This window comes from Heliangelus exortis, chromosome 8 (assembly GCF_036169615.1).
Source record: "Heliangelus exortis chromosome 8, bHelExo1.hap1, whole genome shotgun sequence".
Taxonomy (NCBI): Eukaryota; Metazoa; Chordata; class Aves; order Apodiformes; family Trochilidae; genus Heliangelus; species Heliangelus exortis.
This window is the reverse complement of record NC_092429.1, coordinates 14,423,773-14,440,536: the sequence shown is the minus strand read 5'-3', so window position 1 is coordinate 14,440,536 and position 16,764 is coordinate 14,423,773. Positions and strand designations below refer to the sequence as shown.

Here is a 16,764-nt window from a genome sequence, read left to right as displayed (position 1 = left end):
GCACACAAGGGCATGTTATAAACCGGATTGCTGCAGTTTTGCGACTCTCAGAACTGCAGTATTGACATGGTATCCAGCAATGCCCATCAGTCACTTCCTCATCTCAGTAGCAGCTGTGTTTTCTGCGAGAGAAATGGTAGCTAAAAATAACCTGGCTTTGACTTCCTCTTTCAAACCCTCCAGTTTCATAAAAAAGATTTTTTTGTTCTCTCAGAAACTAAAAGGAGAATGTAACAGCCAAAAACCAGAACAGTCACCTGCACAAAGAGAACAGCAGCACTAGAAAGCTCAGAGAAAAGCAGGAAACTACAATAAGGATTAGGGACAGCAAAAATAAATTGTTGCCATTTGAGTAACATCCTCCAAATTCCCTTTTGCAGCAAGCTTTCTGTTAGGCCTTTATTTGTATGAATCTGTTAGCACTCCTGATCAAAAGGGGAATACAGTCTGAATGTTTCTGAATGCAATTCATTTGTTCATTAAAACATAGTAAAAGAAAGCAGAGTGGTCAATAATCACCAAATAAACTCTCATGGCTGTACAATGGAGGTTTTTACTCTCTGATGGGATAAATATGTTTTACTTTCAATTGTGTCATCCATAGCTCTACAAAATGTGTCAATCCCCCATCAATTATGCAAATAGAGAAAAAGATAATATTGAATTTATCCTTCATAACATAGCATCACATGTTCTACTCCAATAGAGTAGAATACTACTCTACTCCAACAATAACTCTGCAAATACAGGGCTGATAGGCATCTCTGGACTGCTACAGGAAGCTGCTTCTCACAATCCTTTTCATATACCTACTTCTGTATTAAAATATTTAAGAGTTTCATGTATAATTTTGCATTTGCAGCCTGTAATTAGCTTGATGCAGACTGCACCTGAAAAATCCCCAAGGCAGGGACAATTACTCTAGTATTCCAGGAGATCCCTAATCCCAGAAGGTACCTCTGGGCACTACCAAGCAAAATCATAGGCAGAAGTCAGACCGTGACTTACAAGTCAAATAAATATGTTGTACAACATAAAGATTAGAAAGTACACAAGACAGCATGCTGCTATGTAGTTTATATCATATACCATATCCTGTGAGCTTTACATACAGCACAGCTATTAATGTGGCTTTACCTCCTCTCAAATCTCAACACCAGAAACCACACACCATCCCCTAGCACTGCAGCATCAACAGCCACCTTGCACTTGGCCAAGCCAGAAGCAAAGGCAGGGCCAGCACGTAGGCAAGAGATTACAGGAGCTTCTCTTTTCCCTCCCTGAGTCCTGTTCCCACTTGGCAGAAGGCACCACTCTCTCTTACCTTCTCCCTTCTCAGCTGCACCCCTTCACCATTTCCTTCCACACCATTTCCACTTTCACCACACTCTCCTGTTTATTTCCTTCTTCCCAGTTCTCTTTGCTCAGCCTCACTGATGCAACCTCACATCCAGGGGGGGTTACCCCATTCCAGGGGTAATCACAAAGCTCCCTGTGCCAGAGAAGATGGTGACCCCAGACAGAGCTGAGCATCATCTGTGGGCTATGTCCCAGACGTTCTCAGGTAAATCACCGTGCCATGCCAGGGCAGCACAGAGCCTCTGCACCACTGACAGCTGTAGAAAGGGGTAAGAGAAGGACAGATGTTACTGGTGAACTGTGACCAGGGCTTCAGATTCTCTCCTTCAGCAGTAATTGCATGAGATCAGAGAAAGCAAGTAATGAAATTTTAGAATATCTTGTTAAAAGTAATCAAAAGAATGTAGAATATTAAGTAGATTTTGGTACATTTTAATGGAAAAACGGAGAAAACCAGGAGCTCAAATATATCACAACAAAGAAATAGAGAAAGTAAAAGATCTGTAAAGTATACTGAATCCAAACATAAGTAACACTTTATTGGGATATAGCAAGCAACCTATCAAATAGTGAACTGGTACAAACAGATTGAACAAGACTCTCTTTTAACAGAGATGTATGGTGACAAGACAACTTCTTTCAGTTTTTAAAACAAGTATTTAAACTGTTAAGTAAAGCATTAAAAAAATCAACCATTGCAACATCAATGACAGACAATATTGAAAATGTGCAGAATTTTACTGGTTTTACAAATTTCTGCATAATGTTAAAAAACAAGTTATCATAAATATAAAAAAAGGAATAAAATGAAGGGATTTTTTGTTTTGCAAAGCAACATGAACTTTTTAAAACCAACAATACTTTACATAGAACCACTATTAAAAACAGGTGAAAACAAGCTGAAATATTAAAGGACAGCAAAAAATGCACAACCCAGTTTCACCTGTCAGCAACACCTTCTGCTATTGAAGGGGTTATGTTAGTTGTATGTACAGCTTTAAACATTGCAGCATACCACAAGTAAACCTTAATAAGGTCAAAATAGGACCCTCTGTAAAAAAGGGTGAGTTGGCAAGTGTCAGTCCCATCCTAAAATAATAAGTAGTAATTTTAGTAGCTCTTCAAGGTAAACCAAAAACTACTTTAATTGGTTTCTCTCTCCCAAAGATAGATAAAAACTTTATTGGGGGTGGGGAGGGAAGTGGGGGTTAGTATTTTATTTCATGAGATCAGGAACATGTCTGGCTCAAAAATGAGAATGACATACCTCCCTTTTGTTCTGGATACAGTCATGTAGCTATCTCAACATGCTCACTGATAATTCCTAAAAGAGAAAATCATTATGTACTATGTAAAAAATACACACCACCTCTCTCAGTTCAGACTCAGTATATAGTATTTTGCCAACTCTATCCAATAGGATATATATTGTAATTTGGTTTAAATTCTTAATAGATATATTCTCTTTTTACAAAGTTCCATCACATGAAACCAAAATGCTTATTTATTGTTTGAGGCACAACATGACCCCAATTAGACAATTTGCTATAAAGAGTTGTTCTTTAGATGCTGTGTCTGTAGAGGCTTTACGTGATATTCATAGATTTTCAGCGCAGGCCCCAGTTTTAATGAAAGTCCAGTCAGTACATCATTTCTTGTCATCAACAGTAATGATTTGCCATCAATTTCCTACAAGAAGAATTGAAGAGTTGATAAAGACAAATGTACAAATCTAACAGGTGAGCACAGTCATGCAACAAATGGAAGACTACTACAGAAGATCATGAGAAAATAAATAGTAGCCTTTATTTTTCTGAAACTGTTTACAGCAGCTAAATTCTGCTGTCTGCTTTTCAAGTGCTCGCTTGTGCTAAGGTATAAATACTGTTTAGTCAAGCACAAAACCTAAAACAAGGTTAATTTCAAAACTTCCTCCTTGTAAACCTGTTTCCAATTAATAGGTACATGTGCAGCTTGCCTAATTATCAGCCATTAAAGAAAGAATACTCTTAAGAAGGCAGCTTACAAAGAACATTTCAGAAGAATTACCACTGAGAGATATTCAAGTTTGGACTAGTCAGTATCTGCTAATAACTTCAGATGCCTTCTTTAAAAACCTTCCCATGCTTCCTGTGAGAGAGGGCAGGTGTGGTGGGGGATAAAAAAAACAACCAAACCAACCAATAAAAAACCCACCACCTGCATCTAGAAATTTTATAAGGGCTTAACTGTGAAGCTCAACATTGAGGGAACCTCTCTTCCACTGCTTAAAATGGAAGAGGCTAAAAGCAGCACCTTCTCAGCCTAGGTCTCAACAACCTTTACTTGTTCCTGCTCAAAATTTCCACTTTTAAATAATAGGCTTTTTATTTCTCTCAGACCTTGCCTTTCTGACTTACTTAGATTATAAATGCTGCAGGCTTTGGGTTTTTTTCTGCTTCAAAAGCTTGTTGTATGTTTGAAAACAACCTGTAAATGGACTTTCAAAGGTCAAAATGGAAGAGAATGAATGCCCATCTCCCAACTCTGTTTTAGACATGGGACCACCATTTTCTTTACACATTCCTGAAGTTCAACCACACTGCATTACTCAGGAAATATGAGCTACACCTCCACAACAGTGCATTGACTGCTGTCTCTCAACACAGCCAGATCCCCCAAGGTCATCATAGCACAAAGAAGTATATTCTCTTGCATGGGACTTCACTCTGCTTTTGCATTCTTTTACTAATTTTAAAACCCTTATTAAAATCACTATTAAATGGCAAATTTGTTATCAGTAGCCAACAACCAGGTCAAATGCTTGGAAATATTGTTGGATATATTGTTGTAGCACCTTCCTTAGAAATATTAGATGTTGTTTTGGAAATGTCAGAGATCCTGTCCTTGATTACAAGTCAATATGAAAAGAGGAAGTCTTATATTGGAGTTCTACATTAATTTTTCCAGACTGATCCCTTTTACGATTTGGTTATTTTTATTAATACAAAATACATGGACAAACCACAACATATCAAAGATCAGCTGAAAGAGGAATTTCTTAACAATCTTCCCAAGAGTGACTCCTAATCCCTAGAGGAGTGCAATGTTATAGTATGTCGAAATAAACAAGTTTCCAGTAACTGCTTACCCAATTATAGCTGGTGCCTCTTTTCAATTACCATTGAGGATGTTAATGGCTAAAATCAGTTTCCATTCTCTCTTTTCCACTCTTAACAATTGTTTCTGTAGGAATTTTAACACCAGTAAGTATCTTGTTAATCACTATGACTGAAGTTGCCTCTTCTGCTTCTGTTCAATGATGCTATGAAGAAAAAAAAAATCTCCAACTTGGTAGGATCCAAATTAAGTAAATCCAGCACCTGGAACAGGAGAAACTCAAAGAATGGGAAAAAAGCATCTCTTCCTTTCCCTTCTTCTTCCACAGGGTTCCCCCCAATGGATTCTAGGAACGCAGGTAACTATGAAGGCTTTCATTGAATAGAAAACATATTCTCTAAACTCTTTTCTGTGTAGAAATAAGTGGTTATGTATCCAGTAGTGTTTTATATCTTTGTGTGCTTTGTAAGCTTTATCTCTTCCTCTTCTTTATAGTTTTCCACTTAAGCTACCTCCTGTAGCTTTGTGATAGTCATTCTGTTTTTTGGCACCAGGTAAGATTTAGTATGCTTTGGCGACTTCTCTGAATTTCTTCTGTTACCTCTCTATTTTCTATTTTTTTTTCAGGACATAACTTCAATGCCAGGTTTTGGTATGCCTTTTTAATGTCATCTGCAGAAGCACTCCTCTGCACAACTAGAGCTAATAGTAATTTCCCACTGTGCCAGAATGACCTCTGCAGCAATAGCACATTGCCTTCAGCAAATAAGCAGAGGACCAGTTAAGCTTCAAGTCTTCCCAGTGCTTTTCTCTGTTCTTTCTCCAAGTCACTGAGAACTGCATCGTTTTACAGTACAGCCAACCCATACTGGCAGCCAGCAGGCCCAGATTCTCCCCCATGCCATAGCTCTGTTAGAAAGCAGCAGTGGACACAATCTAGCATGAAACTTGTTTCGCTTTTGGTAGAGCATTGCAGTGAGGCCAGTGAACCACCACTGAGTCACTTGGGCTATCTGACTATTGCAGTACTAATGGTTAAGCAGATCTCTGAAGGTGTTCACACCCTCATCCTGCATCTGCTCTGCCTCTTTCTTTAGTCATTCCATGCCCTCAACTTCTTGGCTGTCTGAGTTGCTTGCTGAGGCTATGGGGTTTTGTTATTGGGCAACATCTTTCAGTTGAATCTGTTTTCATCAGTGAGCTCTTTTGACTTGCTGACATCATCAGAACTCCAAGGAAGAATAATGGTATGGTCATCTTACAATTCTCACTTCTTACCAATACTTACAATATAGTCTTAATAAAACATTCTGCGGTCCTTAAAACATCTTCTCATTTTCCTTAAAATGTAAGAAAAATCAGGCCTTAAAAATTCTTTGAGTCACTTGCTTTGGGTGAGTCCAAATGTATTCAGATTCATCAAAAGAACTTGTGGACTCAGTTACGGTTGTGGAAAAACAGGATGCAATATTAGATCTCAGGATTACATTCTAGGCTATGGATATTTTGTAAGGAAGCCATTGAGCTAACCCTACTGAAGCAGTTCAGTGAATAAGAATTTCTGTGTTGTAGATGAGATGGAATACTTTACGATTTACAGTCTCAATCCCCTTCAAGTACATATTCAGGTCAGTAACAGATCAAACGAAAATAGGTTTCTGGGGCCTAGGCAAGCTGCAGTATAAATGGCAGAGAAAACAGAGACAATCAGAGGTTCAGCTGCACACCTGGTGACTCTACAGACAAAGGATGGCTAAGGTTTCAAAGTGAACCTGACTGCACTGCCATACCTGGAAGGCCTGGGAAATCCTGGTAACAAATACTATGAACACACAGAGTGGCCAGTAAACAGTGTAGAGGGAAGAGACCACCACTAGTGGTAAGAGGTCAGGGACAGCTTTGGTCTTAGGCCTGTTCCTGGTGCAGACAGGGAATAGGCTGGCAGAATTGACAGGAAGAACCAGGCACTGTTCCTCATGCTTCCAAAGGCAATAGAGGGGAAAGGAAGTGACAATGAATTCTGCTGTGAGTGTCCATCCCACATCTCCTGGCTGTACCTTGGTGGCAGCTGACAGCCCCTCCCTAGAAGGCTTTGGCATTAAAGCAAAGTCAGCAGCAGAATCATAGCCACATTCCTGCCCGTGGCTACCCTCACAGAGCCCAGGCAACACATTGATGAAAAGCAGCTTACTTCAGCTATTCTCCTGAAGCCACATGCCCTCACTACAGAACACTAATAAAACCTTTTCACTCTACTTCTATGCTGCTCTCCATCAGGCTGTTGCAAATTGCTTTGCCAAAAGCCATGAGTTAGCCTCACCTTGCTGCTGAAAGATCAGTAGGAATTACTGCAGTATTATTGACAAGCCAGCTGAGATGCAGAGAGGTTAAGATATTTGATGAAAGTCAGAGGTATCTGTCAGTATAAGGAAAAACCCCAGAGGCTGCAATTACTTTGCCTGTGTGGTTTTTTAAGCTACATTCCCAGAGCTGTTGAGGGGACATGGATGCTGGTATTAAGGAATGGATACACTTAATTATTTTTTCCTGTTTACCCATCTTTAAATTCTGAAAAATTAGTAGCAGCTGCAGAAAGACCCTCTCTCTGCACTCTGCCAGAGAATTGCCCAACCACCAGGCTTTTCACCCCCAAGAACAAAGAGATAAATTTAGATACTCTGTTATAGTCATCAATTACAATCAGATTGGATTTCACTGTCCAGGTGCTGAAGCTCAGCAAGACTTAACTGACCCAAAGTAATATTTTTTCATGTTGGATGCACAGTTTCCTTGAAAAGCTGCCAATAACTTGCACTGGCTCAAGTGCCTTCAGAAGTCAAGTCTATTTTGATACTAAGTAGTTGTTGGTAACTGATTTCCTGGTAGTCACAGGCAAACCTATAGACTTATTAGGGAAGATGCTGAAATGACAATTGGGAGATTTTTTTCTCTATGGAACAGGTAGGCTGTTGGCCAAGTACACCAACCTCTCTATCCTATTCCTCTTACACATCTTACCAGTGTGCTGACAGGTGAGTTACACGGGGGCAAATGACTGTTATGCTCTTTGCTGGTTAAAAATACCAGAAGAAACCCTCCATTATCAATGGCAGTTACAAGGCCCAAAACCCAACCTCTTTCTCTGACTGAGTCCTACAAACATGCTGCTTCTGTGCTGAAAAACCTTCTTCCCCTTCATTGCCAACTTGTCCTTTCTCTGTTTAGTTCAATGAAGCATTGAAGCCCCTTTTTCACCCTAGGTCTTCAAAAGCATCTTGCTGTTTAGGAGCCTTGTTTTTTGTAACTACAGGTTAATGTATCTGGACATTACACTAAGGAGGAAGGGAATTACCACTCTCATTTTAAGTAACATAATAGTGCAGCTGAGGAGGGTTGTATAGGGACAATGAGTCCAAGCTGGAAAATTTGTTTAGATTCCTAACCTTTCAGATGACTGCTTTAAACAAACTCCATACCATTATCTACACCTTGTAGAACAGTATTATTACTCACAGATCATAGTCCCAAGGATTTTCACTCAATAACAGACTCAAAGACCCCCCACTAATTTTCACTTCCATTTAACAGCATATAACCAGGTCCACAGCAAATATATGCAATGTGAGAAACTGGTGGCAGTCAAAAGGTGTCTCCTAGCAGATTTACCTGTTCTTGAAAAGCATTGGCTTGTTCTTCAAATCCAGCTGTTCTGAAATAATTCACAACATCGATAACAGCCCAGTCAGCAGGATCCAGAGGTCTCCCATTCTCTACTGAACTGCAAAGTGCAAATCCAGACAAGTAATCACTAAATGTGTGCAGAGCCTCTTCATTCATCCCCTTCTTCCTTGTTACTCCAGGAAAAGTATTGCTCAACACACCTCCCCTTGCCCTGATACAGAAAAGTCACTCCTCTTTAATCTCAAAGACCTGATGCTGGGACAACTGAGGTACCTCTCCCTTCAGAAAAGACAACAGTGGATGAACCTTCACATCAGCCAAAGATAATCTGCAAGTGTGTTGCTGCCTTTGCAGTTGGAAAACAAAGACTACCATGTCTGAGGTACCAAGTCCCTGTCTTTCAAGAATGCAGCTTGTTTTCAGCTACCAAGCATTCGGTAGGTAAAAGAATTACAGTATGTGGATTATTCTTTTCCCAGATTAGGCTGTGCTTCCACGTAACATGGGTAGAAACTACTGGAAACCATCCTGACCTTGCAAAACAACAACAAAAAACAATGATTGAAATAATTGCTCAGTACGGAAAGCTTCCCAAGATTGTTTTTTAACTCATTTTTGGACAAATCTTTGGACATCTTAAATAGCTATAAATCTGAGAAAAATCTGTTAAACATAACCAGAATTAATTCCCTCAGTGAATGACCCCAGGCAATTGCTTTCCACAGTAGCAAACCCAACTAATCATTCATATTACTATTCTCCTGCATTTCTCATCCTCAACCTGTCATCACTCTTCTCTCAGATAACCTTTGTATATCTGCAGATTCTTGGTAAAAAAAGATACACAGTGAGCTTGATTGCCTTTCCTAAGACAATTTATGAGGATGAAAGGCAAGATATCGAAAGAAAGAACTTCTTTCACATGTTTCTCCATCTGAAAAAGTCATAAGAATCACACCACATATTTTCCACTGTTCTGCATGCATAACCATAACGCTAATGAAGAAATATCAAAAATGTACAGATCAGGGCAGATGTCAGAATCCTGTCCATTTCAGGTCCTGAAGCTTAGAGGCAGGGCTTTGATTTTCAAAAGCACCAGGTGGAAAAGAAACACACATTATGCTCTCCAAACAATATTTTTGTTCTGTCCTTCAAATTTTTCTTTTCCAACTGTCACCATCTCTGTCTTGCCTAGACTTGTATGTCTTTCAGCAAAATAACTGAGTGAGTCAAGGGCCAATCATTTTTCCAACCAGCTATGAAAATAAGTGAACAGAATCATATATAGAGATATATAATGCCTCTGATCACCAATTCCACATCATCCCAGTTTTAACAACTACCTGAGCCCTGGGAAGGAGGACTCATGAACACTGGTCTCCCCTTTTTTAAAATCAAAGAATGCCTTTCAGTTAATATTTTTGGTGTTGTGCAGGTTTTGAGGCTTAAAAAATAAAATCTGAAAGCACCACATGAAACCTACATATATTTGTAAAAGCACTATTTGAAGAATTATATTTAAATCTCTGCATTTTCCCCAAGGCCTAGACTATCACTTTCAGTGACTCATCTTCTACTTAAAATTAAACAAAATCCCAACAATTCAGTATTTTTTAAAAGCATGATGAACCCTAAAAGGTATCAAATCTAATCCTTCCTAAATAGAAAATAAAAGTTTCAATACATAAAAGTATCTCATAACTGCATCTTGTACAATTTCAAAAAAATACTAATTTCAAACTAAATGTGGTCCAAACCCTCCTCAGGTTCATTAGTTCTTCATGTATCTCTTCTTTTACCACAAGCGAACTACAGCTTGGTTCAGCCCCATCTCAGGCTCAACTGCAATGACTTCAGGGGCTTTACCTCAGTCATTAACTAATCACAGGAAATAACTGCAAGTTCCTGCCTCAAGGAGTAGCATCATACTGGACCGAAAGTGGAGCAAATTTCCACAGCCACAGCTGCAGAAGACTCAAAGGCACGTGGCAGGCTGGAGACTGGCTGGATTTTAACCCATCTACCCACACAGATGCTCATTTGGCTTCTAGGCTTCAGCAATATCATCCTTGTCCTGCTGTTGCACATGGCTCTGTTCTTTATATAGGAAAAGAGAATACACAACAACCCTACACCAGTTTATGGCAGACATCCTGGATGCTGTAAAATCTTAAGAGATCAGGCATTTCATGCTTTGTAACAAGACTACTAACAACGAAGCTTGTCTGCTTTTTCACTACTGTCCCTGTGCCTTTATTGCCATCATGTGGCAGAAGCAGCAAGGCCTGAAAGGATATTGCTGTGAACAAACAGATTTTAACCAAGCTATTTATAACCACCTCAAGAAAGTGCCAAATACCTTCTCTGTCAATATGCACACATGCATACTATATACATTAATTTAGTAACCACAGTTTAATTACAATCCCCATTAGTTTTAAAAAGCCACCTTCCCAATTAGCAGTTGAGCCTTTATCACTTAAGCCTCGGGGAAAATCATTAAATGCAAACTATCCATGCTTTGACTGCCTCCCTTCTCCCCCCCCCTCCCTCGACCACTTCATCCTCTTGGTAGAAGCAAGACTGACAACTGAGGGCAGCTTCCAAGGGACATACATGGTTTAATCTATTCATAGTCACTGAATAGGGAAACACATTTTCTGTTGATGTGGTGTAACCACTGTCTCAAGTGATGAGGGAGTGTGCTGATTTTAATGGCTGCCATCAGATCTTTTGATGCTGTGTCATAATCGAGTGTTTTATCAGCATCCTGAAGTGACCATTATTATTATTTATACCACTCTAGTGCCTGAGAAATGAAGCAATGTGAAGTTTTCTTGGAAGGCTTGTGGAAATGACAAGGAAAAGAATGAAGAGCAGTTTGTGTTTCACAAAAGCGTTCCAGTTTGAGAGGGCAGATTAAGGACTCTAGGTGGGATTTTTTGTTTTTTTTTTTGCTTGTGTTTTCAGTTTTTATATACATTTCTACAAATTTATCTATCTATATGAGCATAGGTTCTATAACCCTAAAGCTGCAAGGCTAAATTTTTCTACACAAATTGCCACTTCTCAGATCAGAACTTTATCCAGAATTGCAAGTTCTAATCTAAGAATTGCTGACCTTTACGGACACAGGAATGCCTTCAAAGCAGTTCCTATCCTTTAGCCTGTAGTCTACCACACCAAAGAAAATCATAGAGCAGTGCAAACCATGTCTATGTCTTAATTCCACCCTTGGTCTGATATAAAAACCCAGCAGTTTAGAGCTTCTTCAGCAAACAGCTTAAAATGTTTGTTCCAGAAGAGAACAGACACCAAAGACACATGCTGCTGCTGCTGCTACTACTTCTCAGCTCTAGAAGCTGAGAAGCAGCTAGCAAAGAAGGGCATATGTCTTGTTTAAAGAGGCAGAGAGGAGACTTCCATACAGTAGACTTCTCTCCATCAGGCACCAGTTCTGCAAAATCCACTACTAGACAGGTGAGCAGAGGCAGAGTATTGCTTACAGTGGTACCACTTGCTTTAGCCTCCGGCTGAGAGGAGAAATCAACGGAGAAGGTACACCCCTCACTGACGTTACTAACCTCTGCATCTTTTCATTGCTATACAGTCCTTCCACATACCATTTTTAATCAATTCAGTGCCCGAGTCTCTTCTGTTTTGAAGTTGAAATACAATAAAAGTAATTGAGAACAGGGAAGGTTTGAAATGAGCAAAGATGTAAATGTCCACCCTTGCCAACCACACTAAGTCAAATGACAATCAAGATCCATTTCTTGTTTACATAAACTGAACACTAGGGATTCACTTACTTTTTCACATCCAGGGAGCCATTTTCCTTGTTTTCCATGTCAACAGTTAGCATGGGGAAGATAGAGGTTTCTTTTACTTCAGCAACTGATCAATAGGGGGGAAAAAAACTGTGTTTAATTATTAGTACTACGAAACGAGCAATACAACGTAACAGAAACAAGCATACTACAGGGACACAACCCTGTTTCTACCTGAGAGCACAGGTGTTGTCAAAGACTGCTTTCCTCAGAAGCCTGGCAAAGCTGATAATAGCTACTGAACTAGGAAAATCTGACTTGTGCTTTAAACACAAGAAATATTTCATGCCTGAAAATAAGGAATGTAACATTACCATGTTAACATTACCATGTTACGTTTGATCCTTTTCAAAACTGATAAAATTTTGATCAAACTATACATTCATACACACAGAGGTTGACCTGCTTTATATAGCTGGATATCCAAGAGGGCTTATTTTGCTTTCAGTTATCCTGCTATACAGAGGATTGAAACAGACATCTGATCTTATCTCTAGCAGGGTTTTGAAATTCATAGCCTTGTTTTGCAGATGGGGAATCTGGGATAGGGAAAACACAGAGTGACTTATAACCAACTCACACATAAAGCTTGTAAGCAAAGTTACTAATTGAGTCCCAAACTCCAGAGGCCTGTATCAGAATATGATCAGTGTCGTAAGATTATCCTTCCTGCACTAGCACAGCTGCTTCTACAGGTATAGTATACCAAACTCTGAAAAGGAAAGAAGCATCCGAAAGACAGAGGAAAAAATCCAGTTTGTTTCTCTCCTCACAGTGTGAAGTACTTTCACCACACAGGTTTTTCCACCACTCCACAGAACATGCAGAAATGACTTGAGCCTTTTCTTTCTCAAGTAAGCCATTTCTATTTCAGAAAACACCAAAGAACTGGCCAAGGACTCAGGATGTTCTTGCTGTAGCATTAATGGATGCCCGTGAAATGTCACAGAGCTCTGGGAAGTACAGAATAGGGAAATCATGCTTTTCTGCTAAAGCTTTGCAAAAATAAAGGATAGCAATTAATACTGAAGCTCTGAAGCTAAAAAAAATTTTAAAAGACCCTATAATATACAGTTAGCAGCATGTAAAGCACCAAGAAAACAGTAACAAACTAATCGAAAAGATGCTTATTCCTCTGCCGCTGACCAAATAAACGCATTCCCTCAAATCACTCACTCCTCGGTTCACCTGAGGTGACTTCAGAACGACAACCACACCAGGCTCTCAGCCGGTCTGCCGGGGGTCCCACCGTCCCGGCCATGCAGGACCCGGCAGCCGCCCGGGCTCGGGTCACCGCACCTTCCGCGGAGCCCACGGTCGGGGCACCGGCTGGCTCCCGGGGCTGCCCTTTTTCCCCCGCGGCGGGCAAGAATAAGGCTCCGCCGGGACTGTGTGACACCCGTTCACCATTTTACAAGCATCTGCGAAACCGTTCGACAGGCAGCACTGCACCACATTGTCATTTTTTGGCTGGGGGGGGGGGAAGGATGGGGAGAAGTAAGACAGAAAAACCTACCTACGAGACACTAAACCAAAGCATTGCTACAGTCTGCTCCGGAGCGGCGGAGCCCCCGGCTCCCGCCCCCCTACCCCGCCGGCAGCGGGGCGCTGTGAGGCGGCTCAGTTTGACACCGGGAGCCGCCCCGCCTGACTCCCGGCCCGCCTGACGCGGCCGCCACACAGGGCCCGCACCAACCGCCGCCCGCGTCATGGCGGACGTTTTAAAGGCGCAGTGCTGCACCGCCCTCCACGCCCCGCCAGGGGCCCGGGGAGCTGCGGGGTCCCCGGGACCGCAGCAGCTGCCTCCTCGCTAGCGGCCGCGCCGCGGAGGCTCGGGAGGGCACCCCGGGAGATCTGTCGGGCTGCGGGCGGAAGGTTGAGGGCGCCTCCGGGGAGCGGCTTCCCGCCGGCAGCGCTTACCTGCGGCGGAGCCGGGGCACGGCGGCGGCAGCGCCGGTGGCGGGGGGCTGCGGGCAGGGGCGGCTGCCAGCCCGCCACGGCACACGGCCGGAGAGGAGCGCTCAATGCAAGATTCATGACCTGAGTTTCTTGGGACCTCCTTGTAAACATTTCTACTCCTCCTACCAAGTGGGGTGTATGTGGGCACGGGAAGAGTGGGGAGAAAGGGGAAAAAAATCCCCAGGCATTTTTGGAAGGATGCAGTAGCTTATCCCAGGAGATTTTACACAAGGTGGGAGATAGGAACAGACAGAAATTGATAAAGTTACATAAAATTCCTTTCTAGAATGAGTTTGTCAATTCACAGGTGAAGAGCAGATACTTGGCTGTCTCTGGAACTGGAGCATTGGCAGGTGACAGGTGACAGTAAAAAGTACTGACAAGGGACAGCAGAACTGTGCCACCACCACCCTGCCAACCCAGGACTGGGGGCAGAGAGGAGATGGAGACAGCAATTCCTGGGGACAGCCACATCTCATGCTTGCGTGAGCACCACACCTTATTTCACAAGGAGACCCACACAGATGCTATGCTGTGGGTAAGGTGCAATTCAAAGTGCCTACAAATTACTAATTCTGGCCCACTGGCAATAAAATCTTGCCTTACAAATGTCAGCAAGTGTCTTCAGCAACTGCACCTTTTTTTTTTTCTTTCCTTTATTATACTAACTTTTAATTTCTCGTTCCAAATTTCCCTTGTTTCAGGATGTTTTCTAATGACACAGAAGTGTTAAGTGGATGACATGCTGTCAGTCGTAGGGAAATTAAGCAAACAATACCCATCAACATACCCTTCCTTCCCTACCAATGGGCTTTGGAAACTTTTCCTTGGCACCAGGGCTGCCTCCCAAACACAGCTCAGATGCAGTGCTTTTTTGACAGTCTGCATCAGTACAAATTTGTGGGCTGATTTACTTGAAGAATTTCCTTCTAAGCCAAACCACTCAAATTGCACCCTTGCTATTCGGTCTGAGGCAAGAGGAACATTACAAACCACCTGGGGATTCGTACGGAATCAACTGTTGACTTCTGCCTGATTACTGCAAAGGAAGTCCCAAGTCCCAGCTCTGTGACAGGAGTGTCCCAGCCGGCACTGACAGAGCCTGATGGCCAGCAGAGAGGGTGCAGAGGGCTACCCCAGGCACCCTGCATCTCCCTCATTCTCAGAAGGAGTTTACTGCATCCTGGCTGCACTTGTGAGCAGAGACCCGAGTCACTTAACTGCTACCCAGACACAGTTTACAAGCACTAAAATCACAGGGAAAAGGCATTTTTGTGCAAAGGACTGTAGGCATTGGAAAGCTTGGAGAAACTACGCAAATAATGTGACTCTAGTAGGAGTGCTGAGAACAGAGAGCGGCAGCAGTCTTCACTGCTTTAGATTTTAAATAAATGCAAATAGACAAGTTAAACAGAGCATTAAACATACTGCACCCTAAAGAAAACCCTCTTTACTTTACATCCCAAAGCGTACTGTAAAATGTGACATATTTGTGTTGGACAAGTAAGCTGTGTAAGGCAATTCTTTTTTGTCTCTCAAGAAATAAGCATTCTAAATTAAGCTATAATGAGTTTTCTGCATCAGTTGATTTCTAACTTTGGTAATGAACTGACATTTGAGGATACAAATATAAACCATCTACTTTACTCACACACTCTCTCCTTCCATCATTTTCTTCAATTAATCCTCAGAGTACCAGAAGTGAGGCTCACAGAGTGCATGCATTCCGCCTAGAAGACCTTGGAAAGCAGAGAGGAATTTTAAGAAAACAGGCTATGGAAAAATTCAGTGTGGAATATGATCTGTGATTTGTATATTCATTCATTGGGGTAAGGTAATTTAATTAAAATGAGATTATGCCTGGAGGGAGATAAAGCAGGAAAGTGAATTAGACTTTTGTTTTACTATTTCCATCACACTTCTGGCAAAATACATTTCCAGGCCATGCAGGGCACAAAGTGAGACCTGCAGGGGTCAATCCTGCCTGTTCTGAGCTTCTGCTGTTAGCCATGGAGAAACAAACAGAAGTCAGTGTAAGTATTGGACACCAACTGACCCTGCTTTCCAAGTATTGGAAAATGCCATTTTTCTACCGAAAAACTACTACTATTTTCATCCCTGGAAGCAACAGCAGAACACGAAGACAAAAGTTGTGCATGTGGCAAAGGAGAGCGCAGCACCCTGCCTGCTGTGCAGTGGGCACTCAATTCCAGCTCCTCCAGAGAAAAAAAAAAACTTTCAAACCTTTCTCATTATAGTGGCTTGGGTAAAAACATGGCTAAAGATAAAAGCATGGTTAAACTTGTTCATGGGGAAAGTTTAGTGAGGAAACAGGACTTCTGTGGTTTCGCCGTGATGGAAGTTAGGAAAGCTCCTCTATGTAAACTGGTCGTACGCTGGGTAGTATTGATGACTTTTGTGTATAAAATACAGAATTACTTGTCATCAACTACTGCACGTGTTATAGTTAACCCTGGGCACGGCGACAAAGAGCAGGCGCGGGCCTGGTGGGCTGAGGAGGGCTGAGGAGGGCTGAGGAGGGCTGAGGAGGGCTGAGGAGGGCTGAGGAGGGCTGAGAGCCCCGGGCGGGCGCTGGGGTTGCCGCCTGTCAGTCAGTGGTCCCGAGCGGGAGGTGGCAGCCACGGCCGCAGGGGCTGCTATCGCCCCGCCCATGGCCGCCAGCCGGGCAGCCGCGGGACCTGATGGGACCTGCAGTCCCGCAGGGGCCGCTCTCCCTCAGGCCTGCGCGACGAGATGCCTGACTGCCCGCACTGCCTGAGCGCACTGACTGCATTGCCTGCACTGTCTGACTGCACTGCCTGACTACACTGAC

The 16,764-nt window shown here is 42.2% G+C and overlaps 1 protein-coding gene and 1 long non-coding RNA gene across 9 annotated transcripts in view; one reads left to right on the top strand and one right to left on the bottom strand.

The window, feature by feature from the left end:
* The window catches only part of LOC139799091 (sterile alpha motif domain-containing protein 13), a 37,726-nt gene extending 24,099 nt beyond the window's left edge, over nucleotides 1-13,627 (bottom strand). Inside the window, exons 1-4 of one of the 8 annotated variants that reach the window (XM_071750542.1) lie at nucleotides 13,489-13,627; nucleotides 11,955-12,039; nucleotides 8,125-8,236; nucleotides 2,627-3,048 (exon numbers count right to left, since the gene is read on the bottom strand). In XM_071750542.1, the coding sequence (XP_071606643.1) occupies nucleotides 2,905-3,048; nucleotides 8,125-8,236; nucleotides 11,955-12,007 (309 nt within the window). In that variant the 5' untranslated portion in view covers nucleotides 12,008-12,039; nucleotides 13,489-13,627 and the 3' untranslated portion in view covers nucleotides 2,627-2,904. Of the gene's footprint in view, nucleotides 1-1,324; nucleotides 1,617-2,626; nucleotides 3,049-4,489; nucleotides 4,664-8,124; nucleotides 8,237-11,954; nucleotides 12,040-13,488 lie in introns of those variants that run through there. The other 7 variants (XM_071750536.1, XM_071750538.1, XM_071750537.1 and 4 more) reach the window with 7 other exon arrangements.
* A 226-nt stretch (nucleotides 13,628-13,853) lies between these two features.
* On the top strand, nucleotides 13,854-15,581 carry LOC139799093 (uncharacterized). The gene is made up of 2 exons (XR_011727088.1): nucleotides 13,854-14,034; nucleotides 14,239-15,581. It is a non-coding gene; the product is annotated as an uncharacterized lncRNA (long non-coding RNA).
* Nucleotides 15,582-16,764: the final 1,183 nt, after the last annotated feature.